Source organism: Pygocentrus nattereri, chromosome 10 (assembly GCF_015220715.1).
Source record: "Pygocentrus nattereri isolate fPygNat1 chromosome 10, fPygNat1.pri, whole genome shotgun sequence".
NCBI lineage: Eukaryota > Metazoa > Chordata > Actinopteri > Characiformes > Serrasalmidae > Pygocentrus > Pygocentrus nattereri.
Genome location: NC_051220.1, coordinates 17,940,007 through 17,958,912, shown reverse-complemented (window position 1 = coordinate 17,958,912; position 18,906 = coordinate 17,940,007). Strand labels below are relative to the sequence as shown.

At 38.3% G+C, this 18,906-nt stretch overlaps 2 protein-coding genes across 4 annotated transcripts in view; one reads left to right on the top strand and one right to left on the bottom strand.

Annotated features, from left to right (window-relative positions):
• dnajc17 (DnaJ (Hsp40) homolog, subfamily C, member 17) overlaps positions 1–18,906 on the top strand; it is a 77,764-nt gene that overhangs the window by 43,530 nt on the left and 15,328 nt on the right. The gene's annotated exons all lie outside the window — the stretch shown is intronic.
• Positions 10,571–16,627, bottom strand: LOC108430652 (cdc42 effector protein 3). 3 transcript variants are annotated; one of them, XM_017703269.2, is made up of 3 exons: positions 16,103–16,627; positions 13,158–13,555; positions 10,571–12,299 (listed from the first exon to the last, which is right to left on the bottom strand). In XM_017703269.2, exons 2-3 carry the CDS (start codon positions 13,450–13,452, stop codon positions 12,001–12,003), a joined length of 594 nt encoding a protein of 197 aa, XP_017558758.1. In that variant the 5' UTR covers positions 13,453–13,555; positions 16,103–16,627; the 3' UTR covers positions 10,571–12,000. The 3 variants fall into 3 exon arrangements, with proteins under 3 accessions (XP_017558758.1, XP_017558756.1, XP_017558757.1); XM_017703267.2 differs by having other exon boundaries at positions 13,152–13,555; positions 16,103–16,527; XM_017703268.2 differs by lacking the exon at positions 16,103–16,627 and adding an exon at positions 15,622–15,760 and having other exon boundaries at positions 13,152–13,555.

Below are 18,906 nucleotides of genomic sequence, written 5' to 3'. Positions count from 1 at the left end.
TCAATCCAGAGTTTGGGTTTGCTGGTGTTTCTTGGATGAAAATGTTGGATCAGTGTGCTCTGGGCTTTATGCATGTGTCCTGCCTTTTGTTTCTTTCCTGAACCATTGCTTCTGTCTTCATATGTTCTCTCTTACTTGTCTCTTCCACCTCCAGCCAAATCAACCTAGACAAATAGTGTTTCTAAAGAATGCTAAATTAGTATCCTGTAGTTTTGGCCTTCAATCCCATGAAATATGTAAAGCTTAGACATTTTACTTTCACATTGGCGGGCAAATGTGTCTGCCACACTCGTGCGCTCGTTGTGGGGCTCCTGAACAATGTGTTTAGGGAAAGAGGGCTTGGGTTTGTTTGGTTTGGAAGGCGTTCTGTGTGCGCCTCCAACAGCTTTCGTGGACCCCCAGCCCGTCCCTCATTAAGGCTGACCCAGCAGACACGGGTGGAACGTGAGAGGGAGAGACTCGCGGCGTGTGTAATGGACAACTGGCACGAGAGGCTGCCTCACATCGACCCCCCCGAGGCGAGAGTTAACCCTTAACACTCCCCTCTCTACACACATCATAGCTCCTACTCCTGCCTAAGTACAGTCCCAGCTGAGCTGAGACAGTGCTGAAGGCTCAGCTGCTCAAGCAGGTCTGGAGCATGGCTCTAGCAACCAATATTCAAGATAGTAAAACAGCAGTCAGTGTGGAAGCCACAGACCATGGTACAGCTTTAATAAACTTTGAGAATTTTGAGATTCTTTACCTTTGCAGATCCTTCCCGATAGTTGACAGTCCGCCACTTTAAAGGGTAGTTCATTGGAAATGTATAGAAATTTTCCTTTTACCACAAATATATTCAATCAGCCAAAATGCCTATGTTTGTTGTGAGATTCTGTAGTTTTGCACCAGAGCTACAAGGCTAATATAGCTGATAATTAAAGAATAAAGGAAGCCTATACCCCCCTAGTTAGCGTTGCATATCAAGTTGTGCAGAAATCTCCAGAAGACTTGCGTATGTGGTTTTTGACACTGCATGGCATAATGTTATCTGAAAAAAACAAAACAAAAAAAACAGTAATAACGTCTTATTTGCTCATATTCAACTTTAAAAAGCAGTAAATTTTTTTAAAGCTATGAGCGCACAAAATAAGCTTGTGCAGACCAGTGAGTCCATGTACCATGTGTATCAGTGGTTCCAACTGCTCCATGACTGTAGCCTCTCATTCTATAGGTTTACACATTGCTATTGCTTTTGTAAGTTTGCTGCTCACTGATTTACCCATAGTTCACCCGCAAACACTTCTCAGCATAGTCTGCTGAATTACTGGTATTGCTGGTATCCTTGTGCATTTTGCTTTTAAATGATACTTCAGACTCTGTGTGTTTCCATTATAAAAACTCTTATCATGGCAGTAGCTTGAAACAGCTCAAAAGACACATCAGTGAAAATTGCCATTTAAAAATATAAAAGTATTTTAACTAGAAGTCTACAGACACAGTCATAGCAACAGTGCATGAGCAGCTGGGCTTTGGTTTGAGGGGTCAAACTTAGAAAATACGTTAATGGCATTAAAAAAATGTAAAAGTCAGGCTCCATGATGTCCGGTAAAAAAGGATACTATGTGACACACCTTTGTCCATTTTTGTAGGTGGTATGTCATACAACAGGGATATTTTAGTTATGATCTAGGAAGGCTGGTGTTCAGCACAGTTTGATCATTTTCTTGGACACACAATTCACACAGCACCACATACTTGGTTCAACTCATCTGCTAATTGCTAAGTATGGTCCATAGTCCAACGTAAAAGCTTCAGGGCAAGAGCTTCCAATAAGGTCTTTATGCCTACTGCAAGAACATGGACTCCAGTGAATGCATGCTTAGCTTCAAAGCTTTTATAAACTTACAAAGTCATTTTTTTTCTATGAGGTGTTGATGAACCAGCTATCTCATTTCAGTCTGTCGTAATGCCACATCACTGGCTTTCCTTTGAGAGAGGGGGAGATGGAGAGCATGTAGAGGTCATGTTCCAAGCCCTGGGATTTGCTGGAATAATGTTCATTAATATTATTATGGCAACCGTTTTCCCCAGTCAATATTGAATGCAGATTGCTTCATCATTCGCTGGGTTCCGGGAGGCTAGCAAAGGAAAACATCATTATAATGCAGCAATTTTCACATTAGCCCGCGGGGAAGGAACTTCACACTGAGGCCCATGCCAGAGTATGGAGACAAGGGGGTGGACCAGTTCCTTGGGGGTTGAACATTACTAATGCTGTCCAGCAACTGGGCCAAGGTCACCCCTGACAGCCTTGGAGGTCTGCCGGAGCTGCTGCATATCCCATAATGCCTGTGTTCCTTTGCCTCCTCACGCCAGCTCTGATTGCAGAGGAGCGATGGTGTACCATACATCCCCTGTCTCCCCCCTCCACCCCCGCTTTCTTATGAATTCCCCTCTGTGCTGGAGCACAGAGACCCAGTCTGGGATTTTCTTTAGCTTGTAATAGGGGAGCTGGCCTGGTACAGCTTATTCCTGCATTTGAGTTTTGTCAAAAACTGGTGCAGTCAAAGTGGGCAGTATACTCTAGGGGCATCCACCTGCATAGATGTGAGGTTACTTTCAGTTAGATAGACAGAAAGGGGCTAAAGCAAATGCTTGGTTGAGAGCATATGTACACAATTTTAAACCTCCCTCAGATGTAACTGATCACCCCAAACATGTCTGATGTGCAGTATTTGCTTCTTTAGTTTTGCACTGGAGCTACAAAGATAATGTAGCTTAACATGCCTGCTCACACAGGGATTCCCACTATAACAATTAGCTGTGATTTTAGATTTAAGCGTGTGAGGTATGCAGTTTGTACAATGCAGCATTAATTTCTTCCATGTAGCTATGGTGCAAAAATAAAGAAGCATGTTTTCTACACCAAACATGTCTTGGTGGGTCAAATATATTAGGAGTAAGTGGGGAAATTGTCTGAAAATGATTTTTCACTGAAAACCATTGAATAAATCAAAAACATTCCGACCATAGTGGCAGCCTTTTTATCTTCACAGATAAGTGTGGAAATCTGTTTGTTGGCAGAAGAGTTTGGTGTTTAAAGGACTTCATGATGCATGCAGTGTGAGGGGGGGTGGATACCTTGAAGGTGTTGTCCAGGTAATGGGACCATAGGCAAATCTGTTGCTAAACCTGTTTAGTTCATAAGCCTCTTTTTAACCAGTGATGTTCCTCAGCCCACGCTAAACCTGTAAAAACTTGTGTTAGTTTATTGTAGCATTACCTTTACCATTCTAAATGAACATGCTATATTCTTTACATTTCTCTCGAAATCCTGGAAATGTTCAGAAGGGTTCTTCATGTTCTCACTGATCCTTGGTTTGTTATTGGAGAAACAGTGCACCATCTGTGAGGGAGCTATGTTGCCCACACAGAAGTTGATGGAAAGTTTAAGTAAAATAAATTGTCATTACTAGTAGCATTCCTCCTGACTTCTTCATTTGATCTCAGCTGCAGAGTGAACCTGTAATTTGTTGGCAGCATTTTTAATTATCTTCCAGTTCTTCTAAAATCTGTCATCTGTATCTGTTCCAAGTGGGATTTATATTGGCTCTCCCTCTCAAGTTGTCTATATTGCAAAAGCAGTGATAGAATTAATGGCCTTTTCCCAACCCGCTGGTCACATAATAAATCCTCATAATTTGGACAGGATTTAGTTTCACCTTCTCACTTTTCGGAATGTGTTGCAGCTGCATCATAAATTCTCATGAATTAATGTTTTTTTTTTAAATGACCGGGGCCAAGAAATCTGTGACTACTGACTGATATTTTTTTTTTTTTTTTAATCATAGTGGTTTTAGTTTTCAGGCATAGCAGGATATACAGGTTAACCATTTTTGGTACATACAAAGAAATACAGAGAAATTGTCCTACTTTGAGAATTGCTGTTCTCAAAGAAGGTTGTGCCTGTAGTTGAGCTGAATATCTTACTTTTTCTTCAAATCCAGCAAACTAGGTTACTTGTTTTATATGAAGGGTATCTTTTATAGGAAGCTTTTTTGGCTGTCGTTTGATGTGCTGTGTGAGGGGGTAAGCGATACCCAATTAATTGCCCTAAAGAGCTCTGACTGAGCAGTCAAACAATCTCATTTTAGCTGATATTTTTCTTGTACATTTCTTGTACTTTTTACAATACCGATGCCAATACGTAAACATTCGTAAAAGCAAATGGACTGCAGATTAACATTGTAAAAAAATGTCTTTTTTTGCAGAGCTACAAATGCAGTAATGCCAAAAAAAGTCAGTGTTTTAAAATTGATATGATTGGGTTTAGTTTGTGTCCTTGTTTCCTCTGTAATCATTTTAATCAAGTTGACCCTATCTAAGAGTATGCTGAATGAAAATTCCAAATGAAATGGTTCAGAATTGCTAAGGTATCTTGTTATTGTGTCTTTTGTCAGTGTTATATAAAGGTAAAAGTCTTAATTTGGAACATTTCAAAACTTTCCTGTTTTTCTTCGCTGTCAAACGCATCATGGCTCCCTCCAGACACAACATGAACCAGATGTATCTGCTATTTTGGGAATTTTCCTTTTTCAGCCATATCTATTGGGCTTGACTGAAAAGTCCATTCCTCCCTCAGAATAAATGCGTGCTGTGTCTGGTTTGGGCACTGCTATGGTGTTGGCAAGAACAGTTTGCTCCGCTTTCCCTAGACAGCCATTGAAAATGAATCAAGCTTCTTGGAAAGGCCAGAAGGCTGTGGAAGGCTTTATGTAGCAGATTGGACAATTGGCATTGACATTTAATCAGTTAATGTTGTGTTGTGGTTTATAGTGGGAGTTTTCTTGCAGTGCTTTTTCTCATGCATCATTCACTTGTGTTGGTATACTGTTAACAGTATTTTTTTCATTATTAGGATAAAATGGATTGTTGCTGGAGGCCCTGAAATGGTGCAAATATGAGAGGAAATTTATGAGACTGAGTTAGTGCATCAAAAATGTACTTTGACACAATTCAGTACTCCCTAAGTGGTATCAGATTCAGAAAAGGTCATTTGTAAGGGGAAAAATCATGAAATAATGTTGCATGTTTTCAGTAGCATCGGCTTACGCTGCCAGCCACAATTACAACTATGAAAGGAATGCCTCAGTTGTCAATATTTTGGAGAATTTAGTGGGTATATATATATATATATATATATATATATATATATATATATATATATATATATATATATATATATATATATATATATATATATATATATAATGTGTGTGTGTGTGTGTGTGTGTGTGTGTGTGTGTGTGTTCATGATAGTGTGAGATGGCAGGTTTCTGGTATTCGCGGTGATAGCAGAGAGAACTTCTGCAGAGTAAGTGCTCCCAGATGTGGTCGGGATACCTCACAGTTTAAAACGTCTGGCATGTTGTGCAGCGCCAGGATAATTTGTCTTCCAATTACTGTCTCTTTCTTCTCACATCAGCCGTGTGAGGTTTGGGCTCTTTGACTTCATGCGAGTCTGCAATTGGAGGAGGACTTTCCACTTTATTTCCTCTGTGATAGTGGTATGTCATGGTCCAAAGTCCAAGCTAGATTGTGTTGCATGACTGCATAGTTTGTATTTGCATGCCATGTTGCACGTTATGGATTTAGAAGAACATGTGTGGGATTTTTGAGCTGAGCTGGACCTGTGTAGTACAGGTGATCCCATACCTCAATTGGATGAATTGAGGTAGTGAGGTGAAATTTGATTAGAGAGATGACGTGACCTGCTGATGCAGCATGCAGTAATGTGATATTGTGTTGTAAAAGACTAATAAATATCACTGTCTTTCTGCCGTCAGCTCTGTTCTGTCATATTAGGTGCACTTATAGCTCCATTGTGAGCAGTGATCTCATTAAAGCATATCCTATCTGTGTTCATCTCGTCAAATAAGGCTGCACGGGAAGTCTACTTGTTTGTACCTGTAGTGCATTATCCTTTGTATGGTTGCCATGTCGGTTCCCCAAAGCACTTCAAATTGTTGGAAACTAGCAGTTATATTAATTAACGTTTATATTGGCCTACCTGTTGAGTTATTAGAAAGTTTTATTTGGTGTCTGAATAAGGAAATATCAGGATGTTTATAAATATATGGCTAAACATAAATATGGGCAATTTGTTTTGTACAAATCCAAATCCAAAAACATTGGGATAATTGGTAAAGTGAAAATAAATATAATCTAAAAATATGTCTACTTTGACCTTTGTTTGAACAGAAATGGTACAAAGACATAGTATATAATATTTTATTTTATCAACCTCGCTGTATTCTATAAATAAATGTTCATTCTAAAATTGCACCACATTCCAAAAATTTGGAATGTGGGCAATTTAAGGCTAGGAATGTTGTTAAAGGTTCAGAAAAAACATCTTAAATGGAAGCATCCAGGAAAGGACTGGTCCTTTTTGAGGAAAGATGAATTGAGGCTCACCGCTTTACCATAAATACGTCAGCAGAAAATTTGACAGCTTAAAAATAATGTTCCTCATGCAGGTATTGCGAGGATTTTAGGTTTCTCCCTCTATATTGTGTAATAGCAAAATATTCAGGGAATCTATGTGACCAAAAGCCACTAATGAATGCCCATAACCTGCCACCTCTCAGACAACACTGCATTAAAAAAAAAAAAAAAACCTTATGACCCTGTAATGGAAATCACAGGGGCTCTGGAATACTTTAAGAAAGCTTTGTCAATAAACTGTCCATTGCTGCATCTGCAAATGCAAATTAAGGCTGTGCTACGCACAGTGGAGGCCGTATGTCAACAGCATTCAGAAACTTCTCTGGACTCAAGCTCATCTAAAATAGACTGATTAAAAGTTTAAACATGCACTGTGGTCTAATGGGTCAAACTTTTGGGTTGTTTATAGAAATAGGTGTCGTGTTCTCCAGACCAAAGAAGAAAAGGGCTGTCCAGCATGAAGTTCAAAAACTGGCATCTGTTCTGGTATGGGGTGGTATAGGGGTGCACACCTTTAAGACTGAAGATGTTAGCCTTTTAGATGCTTTTTCAGGAACATCCATACTTAATTCAGCATGACAGCACCAAGCAACTTTCTGCATGTGCTGCAGCAGCATAGATGTAATTAGAGAGTGAAGGTGCGTGAGTGCTAGACTGGCCCGCTTGCCGTCTACAACTGTCTCTCATTGAAAACATGCGCCTTATTAAGCTCAAAATATGACAACAAAGGTCCTGTACGCTTGCCTAGCTGAAGACTTGTATAACAGAATAATGGCAAAAAAAATAGATTAACTGGTGTGTTCGGTTCACAATTATTCAGTGTTGTTCAAAGGGAAGGTGATGTAGGATAGTGGTAAATATGCTCCTGTGCCAATTTTTGGAGGATGTGGCAGGCATCAAATTTGGCATGAAGATATAGAATAGAATTTACAACCATTTGTTACTGTGTTTGCACACTGTGGAATTAGACCTCTGCATTTAACCCATCCATGCAGTGAAACATACATGCACGCTAGTGAACACACGCTGGGGGGCAGTGAGCACACTTACCCGGAGCAGTGGGCAGCCCTATCCATGGCGCCCGGGGAGCAATTGTAAAATATATTTACAAAGAAACAAAGTTCATAATGAAAAATATAAAATGTTGTTTTTATAACGTTTCCCTTGTAAAACAGGATGTAATAATCACTGCTTTCTGTTCTTATTGGCATTTCTTACTCTGTCCCAACTTTTTTGGACTTAGGGTTGTAGTTTGCAATGGAGAACCTTCAGAGTCTTCTAGGCCCTCAGAGAAGGCATTATGATTTCTAGGAACTAAAGAATACGTCTGTAATTTTTAATAAACTTTTATTCATAAATGATCTTTAAGCATTGCAGGCATTTCAATTCTACTGTTGTTTCATTGTTAAATTTGAGATGGAAAATAAAGGGTAAAATTCTTGAATCCAGTCAGGATTTTTTTGGTATCTATGTCGATATAGGTAAGTGAGCTCTCCTCTTGGTTAGGACTTCAGGACCTAAAGAGATTGTGAGCCATCAGCATAATTACTAAGTGGCTAAGGATGCCACCCATTACATTTTAATTTCCAATAAATGAGGCCAATTTCATGAGCAAAATGTCAGGCCTTCTAACAACCCCAGATACATCATTGGCTGTGAATACAAGAAACACCTGAATGAGTGGGTTGTTCGAAATGGAAGATGTAGGCAGCTCTATACCAGAGCTTTCTACTGAAAGTGCTACAGGGTAAAATATATGCCAATATGTCTATCAGAAGCTTTTATTAAATTATGCAATGTGTTTTAGAAACTTCAGATATCTTTTTTCATCTAGAACTGCCAAGGAATGTTAAAGGGAATTGTCATTAGCGCTAACAAACTTGTAAAATCTGTATTGATGGTCGCAGAAGTTAACAATATCAAAGAAGTGAGTTTTTTTCGTCATGCTTTGACTAAGTTGTGACATTTATGGCCCAACTGAAGGACTTGGTATAATAGTCTTGAGTCGTTGGTAGTTTGTAATACTGATTTCATCTGTGCGTAGGCATAAATCTGGAAACTTTGTGCTCACAGCCTCCAAACTGTGTGATTTCACCTCTACACGTATAGCGTTAAAACAGTTGGCAACAGCAGTTTATCCAGTTCTGAATTACTGTGATATATTCCACTAGAAATCATACTAATTACTCCAGGCATGGCATCTTACTGATCTCTAGTCACTCAACAAAGATCTGATATTATACTGTAGCATAATTCCTTGAGTAGAGGGTTTAAAATGGTTAATGGACAACTTGGAAATAGATGAAATCTGTAGTTTTGTATTAGTGTTGTTTGCATTTATATACATTTGTGCTTTTTGGGGGCAAAAGAATACTTAATGTCCAATTAAATAGCTTTTTTCAGACTGTACACTGTACTGTACTGATGTGTATACCAATACTTTTTTTCCCTAAAAGCAACTGAGCTCTAAAGGTTTTTTTAAAAAAAAACAAACAAAAAAACATTAGAAATCCAACATTTAAATTGAGCATTTTGCCTGCAGTTCTCAAGGTTGTCTTAAAACAGCAGTGTGTTAAAAAGAAACTGGGTGCATCTACATTGTAGTTCTATTTAAGGATGTTTTTGTACAATTTGTACTTGTTCTGTTTGTGACGAATTTAGCACGTACTCCACACTCAATATATATTTGGAATTTTTTTGCATGCAGCTGGATTTCAAAAGCAGTTTTAAGAATTTTTTTTTTCTCAAATGTGTTTGGTATTTTGTTTACATAATACTGAATCTGATTGGAATGTTTGGACTGTAAGCCTGTCATGGGTGCGTATTGATTTGTGAATCATAAAATGAATCCTGGGAATATTTAACCATTTGATTAACTGGTTCATTTTTTAATTCCTAAATTGCTTAAAAAGATGATCTTTGAGAACATTTTTAAAACTAAAAGTTCACTTTTGTATGAGTAATTTATTTTCCTTACCTTATATATGTAGCTCTCTTTCACAGTGATAAATGTGTATAATATAGACAAATGAGAACATAGTGTAACTTGGGCAGCTCTCTCTTGATTCCTGATGGCCCCCCATGGTGGTGCAGGACCCTGTTTGTTCAGCAGGTTGTGTTTAAACTTCCATCAGGAAGAAGGCTGCTAATGGACTGCTCCACTACCCAGCATATGTGGAAGTATCACATTTCCCCACTTCACTGCATACACCACTGTCAGGAGAATGGAGGTTTACTGCTATAAAAATAGCACTGGGGCAATAAAGTTTGGACCCACAACCTGGCTCAGGTTCCCCATAGTCATTATTGAAAGCAGAGTGTGCCATTGCATAAGACAGTTGGCACACTGTTGGGGGCCTCCTTTTTTATTTTTTCGTTTTTTAGTGCAATTGGAAAAGAGACCACGTACTAATAGAGGGATAAATCTGACTGCAAGGGACAGCTATCAAAATCAGGGTGTGTGTCCTTATAGGACACACATAAAGGACATTCTGTTCTATAGGTCTGCTATCTGACCCAACTTTGTCATGGCCCGACAAACTATCAAGTTTATGCTGGATTCAGGCAGATTTTTCACTTTTTTGTGTTTTCTTTTGAATGAGTGATTTTTTTTTTTTTTTTTTTTTTTTTAAGAAAAAAAGATGCAGTAGATTTTTATTTAAAGTTATATGCAGCTGTACATTTTTTTTACATTGTCTCCGTCTCTCTCTGTCTTATTTTTTTTTCTCTTGTCTATTATGTGTAACAAAGAAAAACTGTTCCAACTTAGGAACAGGGCTGTATGATGCATCATATTTTTATCATTATGGACTGTGATGATGGAATGGATCTTGATGGTGTGGCACAATCAAGTGACATAATTAGATTGCTAGGAACGTAGAGTTAAAAACCCAAGAAGTGATTCCCTGCTTTGGCTAAATTGAGAAATGCTTAAAACTTGATGACTCCCCTCACTCCAAGTGCTCTGTAAAATGCTAGACTGTATGGTAAAATGTATGAAGTAGCAACGGCTACTGTCACAACAAATTTGCATCATCATAACAAGCTTTCCATGAGTCAGACATATACATTATTTGTTTTTGTAAGCCTTTATTGAAAATAAAAATGTTTTTTATAGGAAAAAAAAAAATTTATATTGAAGCTTGCCAAAGAAGTCACTCACATTTTGCAGGCTACAGATTCTCCACAAGGGGCAGCATCAACACTCAAATAGTTTTGATTCTTCACAAAAGAAATTCTTTGAGTCAGCAATGCTGTGTTGTTTCAGATACAAGTAGCTGTTAGTACTTCATTATTTTGCACAGCAGTGAATAATGTATTTATAATTTTGTATTTTTATAATTTACTTAAAGGAGAGGCTAATTAGATTTCTAGGTTTACACAAAAAGTCTGTACTTTGCAGCACATCCAGTCAGAGTTCACAGAGATAAACTATTTTAATAATAGTTTATCACTTCTCATACCATCACCATGATATCTAACAGCTTAATATCACATTTCATGTCCGTATAGTGCAGCTCTTGTCAGGCTGTATGTTATGAACCATATTTATTATTTAACACAAATGAATGAAATCTTATAAAACTGTAGTTTATAAGTCACAATATAGTCTTATATGTACTTTATAGACCAGAGGTATTGAGATCACAGCCCAAATACTACAGATTTTCAACCCTCGTTTTAGCTAGGAATAAAGTGTGATAAAGTGGCCCTAACATTTACATTAGTGTACACTTAACTTTCAGTGATTACAATATTGAGAACTGGTTTTGGATTTTGAGTTTGAGTACCTACATTATAGTCCCTAGAATTGTTAATCTCAGGTAAGATCACACATGAATTCCATATTCCATAACAGCATATACACTTTCTTTCTGCAGGTCTCTAAAAAAAAATCAGAGATTCATCCTAATCTAACAGTTCCAGATAAGTTACTTTCTTGTCAATAGGGTGTACTACAGCAAAAAAAAAGTCCAGCAAATGGAAACTGTTGTCCTATGAGAAAATGTTATGCCTGTGGAACCCATGCCTTCTTCACAATGACTGAACAAGGAAGTCTGCCTTGCTTTTAAAATAATGGAATAACCGCTAATCTGCTTAATTATTAACTAGGTTTTGGAACAAAGGTTATATGCGGAAATGTCCTGTTAGCCTCCTCAAAGGTTTGTCTTCAGCATCTTTAAGTGCCACTGCTTTCGCATAGTCCATATGAACTGCAGAACAAAGTTCAGGATTTAAGCAGGAATCCAGCTTTAAATCTTGAAGGAGTTCCAAACTATTGCTTATGCCTTTATATCCAGGTAGAAGTCAAATACTTGTTGCGCAACAGAGAAAAGATTGTATCCATGTCCAAGCAGATGTCTACATCCTAGAAAATACCTAGCATTTGACACTCTTCTTGCAGGGTTTTAAAACAAAACTAAAGAGGCCTTCAATGGGCCAAGCATTTGTACTCCATTTGTGTCCAAACATCATGTCACCTGTTAACTGCATATATCCATAGTTTCTCCTTTACTGGTTGAGTTTGTCCATAACCTGCAGTACATCATCCAGAATAGAGGGTCCCAGGTCCAGGTCGAAAGAAAAACTTGTGTCAGTGTTGTCTGCCTGTGTTTCCTCTGGGCTGGTTTGGGTAGAATCTCTACCAGAGCTTAGGCTCCCTCGGCCAGGGCTCTGGCTGATGGGTGCCTTTTCGGCATCAAGTTCGTATGCTTCTTCCTCAACCTCTTCAGTGTCCAAAAGTGGCAGTGAGCTGCATTTTTTCCGTCTCTGAACTGAAGGCTGGCGTTGCGAGTTAGCATTGCTGTGGCCTAAGAGTGGGCAACATGGCATATATTTGTAAGTATCACAATACTTAATGTACTATAGATAGAAAGACAGACAGTATACACAGTACCAAATTAGGCCAAGCTCAAACTGGAGTCCCAGTATTTAGTATTTACAAGTATTTACACCTTAGATATTTCTAAGGATTACGTCAGAAAGTACCCTATAAATCATCATTTATGGGGTACTTTATTTTGGGAAAAGATCTAAAAGATTTGCATGATTTTTTTTTTTAAGTTGAAAGGTATAGATTTATGAGTTTAGTTTTTAATTAAAAACCTTTATTCATTAAATGCTGTCCCATGTTTTCGTATCACAAGTGAAACAGTTACAACCAGTTGTTAAGTAAATGTGTCCCAAAGTCTGAAAGTCAGTGTGTAACATTCAGAATGGTCAGTATTGTAACACACTGTCTACAGTAACTTACTGTAGACTTAAGTAAAGTTTTTTGTGTTATAATGAAAAATATTCTGATTTTATTTGTGTACAACTGTTCAAAGATGTTTCTGCACTGTGCTGATGGGCTGGTTTAGGCCAGTCTCTTTTAGAATTTTGTTATACTCTGATCAGTTTCAGACTCAAAACATGATGTGGTCGGGTTAAGTTCGGACTCAAAATGCGGGTCTGGTACGAACAGAAAATCTTGCAGTTACATTTAGGTTCAGACCGAAATTTCCTTGTTAAATTACACTGCTTGTTCACATTTAGAGGCTCTCTATAATAGATCTTTTTATACATGCAGCTGTTCAGGGTTCTATTAGAGCTAAAAATACCTGGGATATTCTTAAAAAATAGTTTTCTGATGTCATTTATCACAATAACTTCATATTGAGCACCTCTACCGTGGCCTGTATCCACTTCGTCCAGGTTGAGGCGGGGTGGCTTTGGAGGGGGTGCGCAGGCCAGGAAGAGGTTCTGCTCACTTTGAGAGCTCTGCAGGAGCAGACTGTGGCCCTTTTTCAGGAAGGAGAGGTCTCCAAAGTTGTCGGTTTGTGCATCTGAGCCAATGTGAGCGAGGTGCCGGAAGTCTGCCAGTGGAAGGCTGATCATATTGACGGAAAGAACCTTCCGCTTTGATGATCTCCTTGGCCATCTTCCTGACGGAGGCTTGCCTTCAAATGTTGTCCTTAGTGGCATTCTGATGAGTTTAGTCAAAAGAAGAAGTGCCGTACTTCTAGAAGTTGAGTATATGAGATTGAGACTGTTTTATCAGTGCCAACACATCATGGAGAGCTTTATTCTGAAAGAGAATGTGGAAACAAAATATACAAGATCAGACAAATTATGTTATGTTATCTTTCTATGATAGAAAAAAATCATTAAAAATGCTAACCTTCCTAAGACGGAAGAAAGCAAATATCCACAAAGTACCATTATACAAATATTATAAACAACTGGTAAGTATTAGCTTCCATTCTTCCCTAGCCACCCTAGCTTGTCGCTCAAGGTCAAGTCTTTGACGATAATCAAGGTTTTGGTTTTGACGATTCGATTTTGACAGTGTCATTTTAGGCATATAGACTCCACTCCAAATCTGATATAAATAAAAGAAGAATAAGGAGTCTAGTATGTCTAGTAGTCAATGATAAGCAGCTATCTTGCACCTTATTTATGGCAGTCTGCCTGTTTCTACACCTTACTGTAGCTTGTGATATTTCTGTTTCTTTATTCTGACTCTGAATGAAGACAGTAATGAAGTGTCAGACAGATGTTTAAGGTTTTCCACAGGTCAAAAGCAAATCTGCAGGGGAAACACCAGTGGGGTTGGGGTGGAGGGTGTGGTGCTGGAGGTTATTTGGATATATAAATATCTGCAATTAGCATCGTTGTAAAGAAGAAATCTGATATACAAAGGCTGCTTTTAAAGTGAATGTTTAGGTTCTGGAGATGACCAAATGGGCAGAGTGATGCGTTGCGTCAGTGACACTGTGTGTTAGGCTTATTTCTAGCATTATTAAATATTTTTTCCTTTTGGAATTTTTCAAAGTTGTCACAAATTAAAATGTGCTGAAATGTAAAGAAGATATGGTTAAAACAGCACAGTTATGGGGAAACATCTGGGGCTTCAGTGAAAAAGTGAGTTGTGGCTTTTCTGACTTTATATATTCACTCCCTGTAAATGCTGTCACAGCCTGAGCTGAGCTCTGGGACAAGTTGAGCTGTGGTAGTTACACGGTGCATGTTAAGAATCCTCCTCATACAGTCATATGCAAAAGTTTGAACACCCCTGGGTAAATTACATGTTTTGTTGATCTTCTAAAAATAAGTCAACATGTCCTGTATAGAGAACAAGCTTAAACAGGACATTTTCTGCAATTTTTTTGCAGTAATTGTGTTTATTTCCTGGAAAAAATGAAACAAAATATAGCATATAAAATGAATCTGCCTAGACTTTTGCACAGGCCACATTTTATGTTTTATTATTCCCCCAATATGTTAAACTCAACAAATAAACAGTGTTTGTGTATTAAAATGTACAGATATGTGTTCTCTGTAGAGGATGTGTACTTATTTTCACTTAGAAAATCAACAAAACATGTCATTTGTAAGGAGTACCAAAACTTTTGCATGCAACTCTGTCATTAGCTTTCAGATTGTTTAAATTTCAAATTGATCATTTGTGATCTGTAATAGTTTTAAGCAATCTAAATCAAATCAATCTAAATAAAATTAAATCAAAATCATAAGATTTTTCTGTCACTTTAGTGTATGCAGAATAAAATGCTACAGAAAAATTAAGTGACAGGAAAATAACTTGGCAGTGGTTAGCCAGTGGACAGTTCTGTGGGCTTGAGGTTTTATGTGTTACTGATCTCCTGCTGGCTTGCGCACATTGGATCCGTTTTCGTGAGTCAAAACACTTACTGTGCAAATGTGTACGGCACGAGAGAAAACATGTTTTGTTGGCAATAAAGGTTTTTATCGGCACTTTAGCAGCAGCGGGAGATGAGGGAGCGTGGACATAACAGCATTCCTTTTCAAACATGTAAGAATAAGGGAGGGAGCAGTATGGCTCAATTTAAGGAAGCTTTAAGGAAATGCTCATCTTCCATATCTAAATTAATGAAGGCCTGAGCCCACCACACTCTGCCAGGACACCTCCCAGTTTTAATTAAAAATACACACTATTCCATCACTTTCCTGTAATCTCTCTCTCTTCTCTCAGTTTTGTGAAGTGTTTGCTTATACTTTATGCATTTTATGTTGAATTTCTTCAGAAATGTTAGAACTGACTGTCAGAAACTTTGATAGACTCAAGGTCACCATTTACAAGCTAAAAACTTGCTAATTTAGCCCAACTCTTACCTTAAACAGTTTGTGTGCGTTAGGCCATTTTCCCCACACCCACACTTGTGATCAAGTTGGACAACGCTGAAACCAGCAGATATTTGAAGTGTTTCTGATTACATGACAGGGCTTGTTCAACTATAAAGCATGGGAAAACAGAGAGGGAGAATCCTTCGACTGTAATGGATATCCTGTCCCAGGAAGCGTTACCAAAACATCAGTGAATCAGTCTTTTAGAGTGAATTTTGCATGTGTTCTTGAAGAACTTTCCATGTTTGGTCTACTATCTGGAACCTGATTTTCCCACCATCATATCTGCATTTGGTTCGTTTTAATGACACCTTAACAGAATATTAGAACAATGTCAAATACCCACACCAACCCAACAGTGAATATTAACACAGTCCAATGTTGTCAAGCTCATTAACATTATAGCATTTTTGTAAACTAGCGGTTTCTGACTGCAGTAAGAGAGAGCAACAACAGCATAAATTCTTACCTTGATCCTTAAAGAAATCTTTTCAAGAAATGAGGGTTACAGTTCGTGTGCACTTTAGACACAGTACAATATCTCCACAGTTCATAGTCCACCCTGGATTTGAAGTGGTAAGGTCCAAAGTCAGGTGTGACGGTTGACTGTATTGTGTGACAGTTACTAAGGTGAGGTCTGAATAGAAGGCGTGTCTGCGAGAGCAGGTGGAGTGATTTGTTTCGTCTTTGCTCCCTGCTTTTTTTCCAGAGCTCTTGGGTCAGAATTTGTTTGCTGTATGACATCACATCCTCTGCCGTCCAAGACTGTAAACCCTGTCGACTGTACCTTTACCTTAGGTCTGCCTGCCCAAGCCTTTGTCTCTCCCTCTCACTCTCCCTCTCTCTCTCCCCCACCACCTCTCAACTAATGTGATTGTGTCAGACTCCTGTGGAAGTTGTGGCCGCTGGGAAGAGTACCGCATCTCTCTCCATTTGGCTGAACCACGAGAAAGACTGAGAGGGTTAAACGATTACTAATCTCTGTGTCATTGTCCGTCTCTGCTGATTTCCTGTGCTGTGTGAGCTTTGCTAAAGCCCTCCCTGCCCTGAGCTTCAGCAGTTTCTAGCTGAATGGAGGAGGATGCACACAGGTTTGGAATGAAGGCAGACACTGGCAAAGGGACATGTACGGGCTGGCTGAAGTTGCACAAGTAGCTTTTCCAGTAACGTTGCTATTCCAACTCCCACGCCCACACACTTATGTACACCTCACCATTTCTTTCTGTTCCCTGACTTAAAGTGAAAGGAATTTAAATAACACTGGAAACTACTACTGTGGAAAACTGCTGGTTTTAAATGCACTTTAAAAAGTACCGGAGAGATGAATTTTTATTTATTTATTTATTTTGATAAAATGTATTTGTTTTGTAAATCTCTCGAGTAGCTTGTTTGTTTTTGTCTTTCAAAATGTTCACCAGTGAGTAATTTAACTGAAGGAAATTTGGCTCATCCAGTTATTTATATGCTTCAAACATTGACACAGTGAATCTGTTGAGCTGTTGTCATTTGGTGTGAGAGCCAGATATAAATGTATATTGCCTGCACAACTGTGGGAATCAATGTTGTTCAGTAGAATTTGGCCCAAAGGTGGCACATATAGCTTGAATAAAAGAGGACTGAGAACTGAACCCTGGGAGACCCCGCTTGTCATAGCCACCTTCTCAGAATCATAACTGCCCCTGCTGACAATAACTCCAGCCTTTGTCAGTATTCAGCCTTATATAATTCAGCACTTTTATAAGAGCAGTTTTGGTATATTGGTGAGATCAGAAGCCTGATTGAAATTTGTCAGAATAACTGCTTGAATTTTAAAAATGCTGAGATGATTGAAAACAACTTTCTCAGTGATAGCTATAAAATAAAGATTTAAGGCAGATCTGTAGTTTAACACAGAGGCATGCGGAGTTCTCTCTAGGGTTTTTTTAGTCAAATGTGTTTGTGACGATCACATTATTTCTTGGTAGTGGTAAAGATGGCACAGTTTCATTGTTTGACTGTGTGTTGTTGATGGTCAGTCTAATAGTCTAAGAAAACAAGAAAATGAATTAAATTCCTCTGTGGAAAGGAGTTATTGGGCTAAGAGTGTCAACATGATGGCAATGATCCAAATCTGAATAATAGTAATTTAAAATAGTAATTTAAATGGAAGTAAAACATGAAAAATTGAACTTATCTGTCTGATTAGGACTGAGTGGTCATTTCAGACTGTGTGGTGATTGACAGGGGTGAAAAAAACCCAATGGCAGCTGTCATTTTTGTGTTTTTTAAAGCTTTTATTTTCTGTTTTTTTTTTTTTTAAGCATTTATATTCTGAGTTCAGATTTTCAGTCTGTATTAGAGGCAAAAGATACATTAAACTATGAGTAAATACAGTGATCATGGTAGTGTTACTGACTAATTCAAGTATGAATTTGGTAAAGTATATCCCTGTGGCTGTGTGATGGATGTGAATCATTCAAGCAATGTGAGCATTTGACAGTTACCTAGATAACTTAACCAACAAATTGTGCAGAAAGAATTTATTTTACTTGGGCAGACTGTCCAGCAGCTCAGACATCCAGTGACAGTAGTTGGAGAGAAAAAAAGAAGAAACAAACCTCTTGTTTGTTCTCCAAATCCCAGTTTGATATAGCCCAGAAATATTTTTTAAAGTATTATTATGAAAGGAGTCCCATTGAAATGAACAACAGTACTCTTTATTTGGCAATCAGTAGTACTTTCTTCCATAATAGTAATAGTTCCTGAAATTGAAACAGTCATACCCCATCAGTCGTCAGAAATGGTGCATTACTTGTCCCGGTAATAAACTCAGCTTTTTGACCCAATCCAATCGAGGACTGTCTAGTCAGTAATGATGACTGTTCCACCATATGCAATACTAAATGAAAGATCAACAAAGAGGGCAACGGCATGCTGCTAGGTTTTAAGAAAACACATTCCATCATTAACCTGGGGCCAGACATCTGTCAGCTGCTTGTCAAACACTAGTCATGCTTCCACTCAGTGTAATGACTCTAGGATGACCTAGGGCTGGGACAAATGAGAGGAACCACTTAGGTCTTCTCAATAATATAGTACTTCCAAAACTTAGAAATGACATAAAATAGCTCTTCTGTTCTGCATAGCTTGTTTGAGGACATGGTCCAGATTTTCTCGAAGGGAGTCTTCTGGAGTGCGGGAGCTGAACTGTCTCCGTGATTGTCTTTCAGCCCAAAAGAGCTTTCATACTTGTCCAATAAACAGTTGCCCTTCCCTCATCTCCTTCAAAGGGAG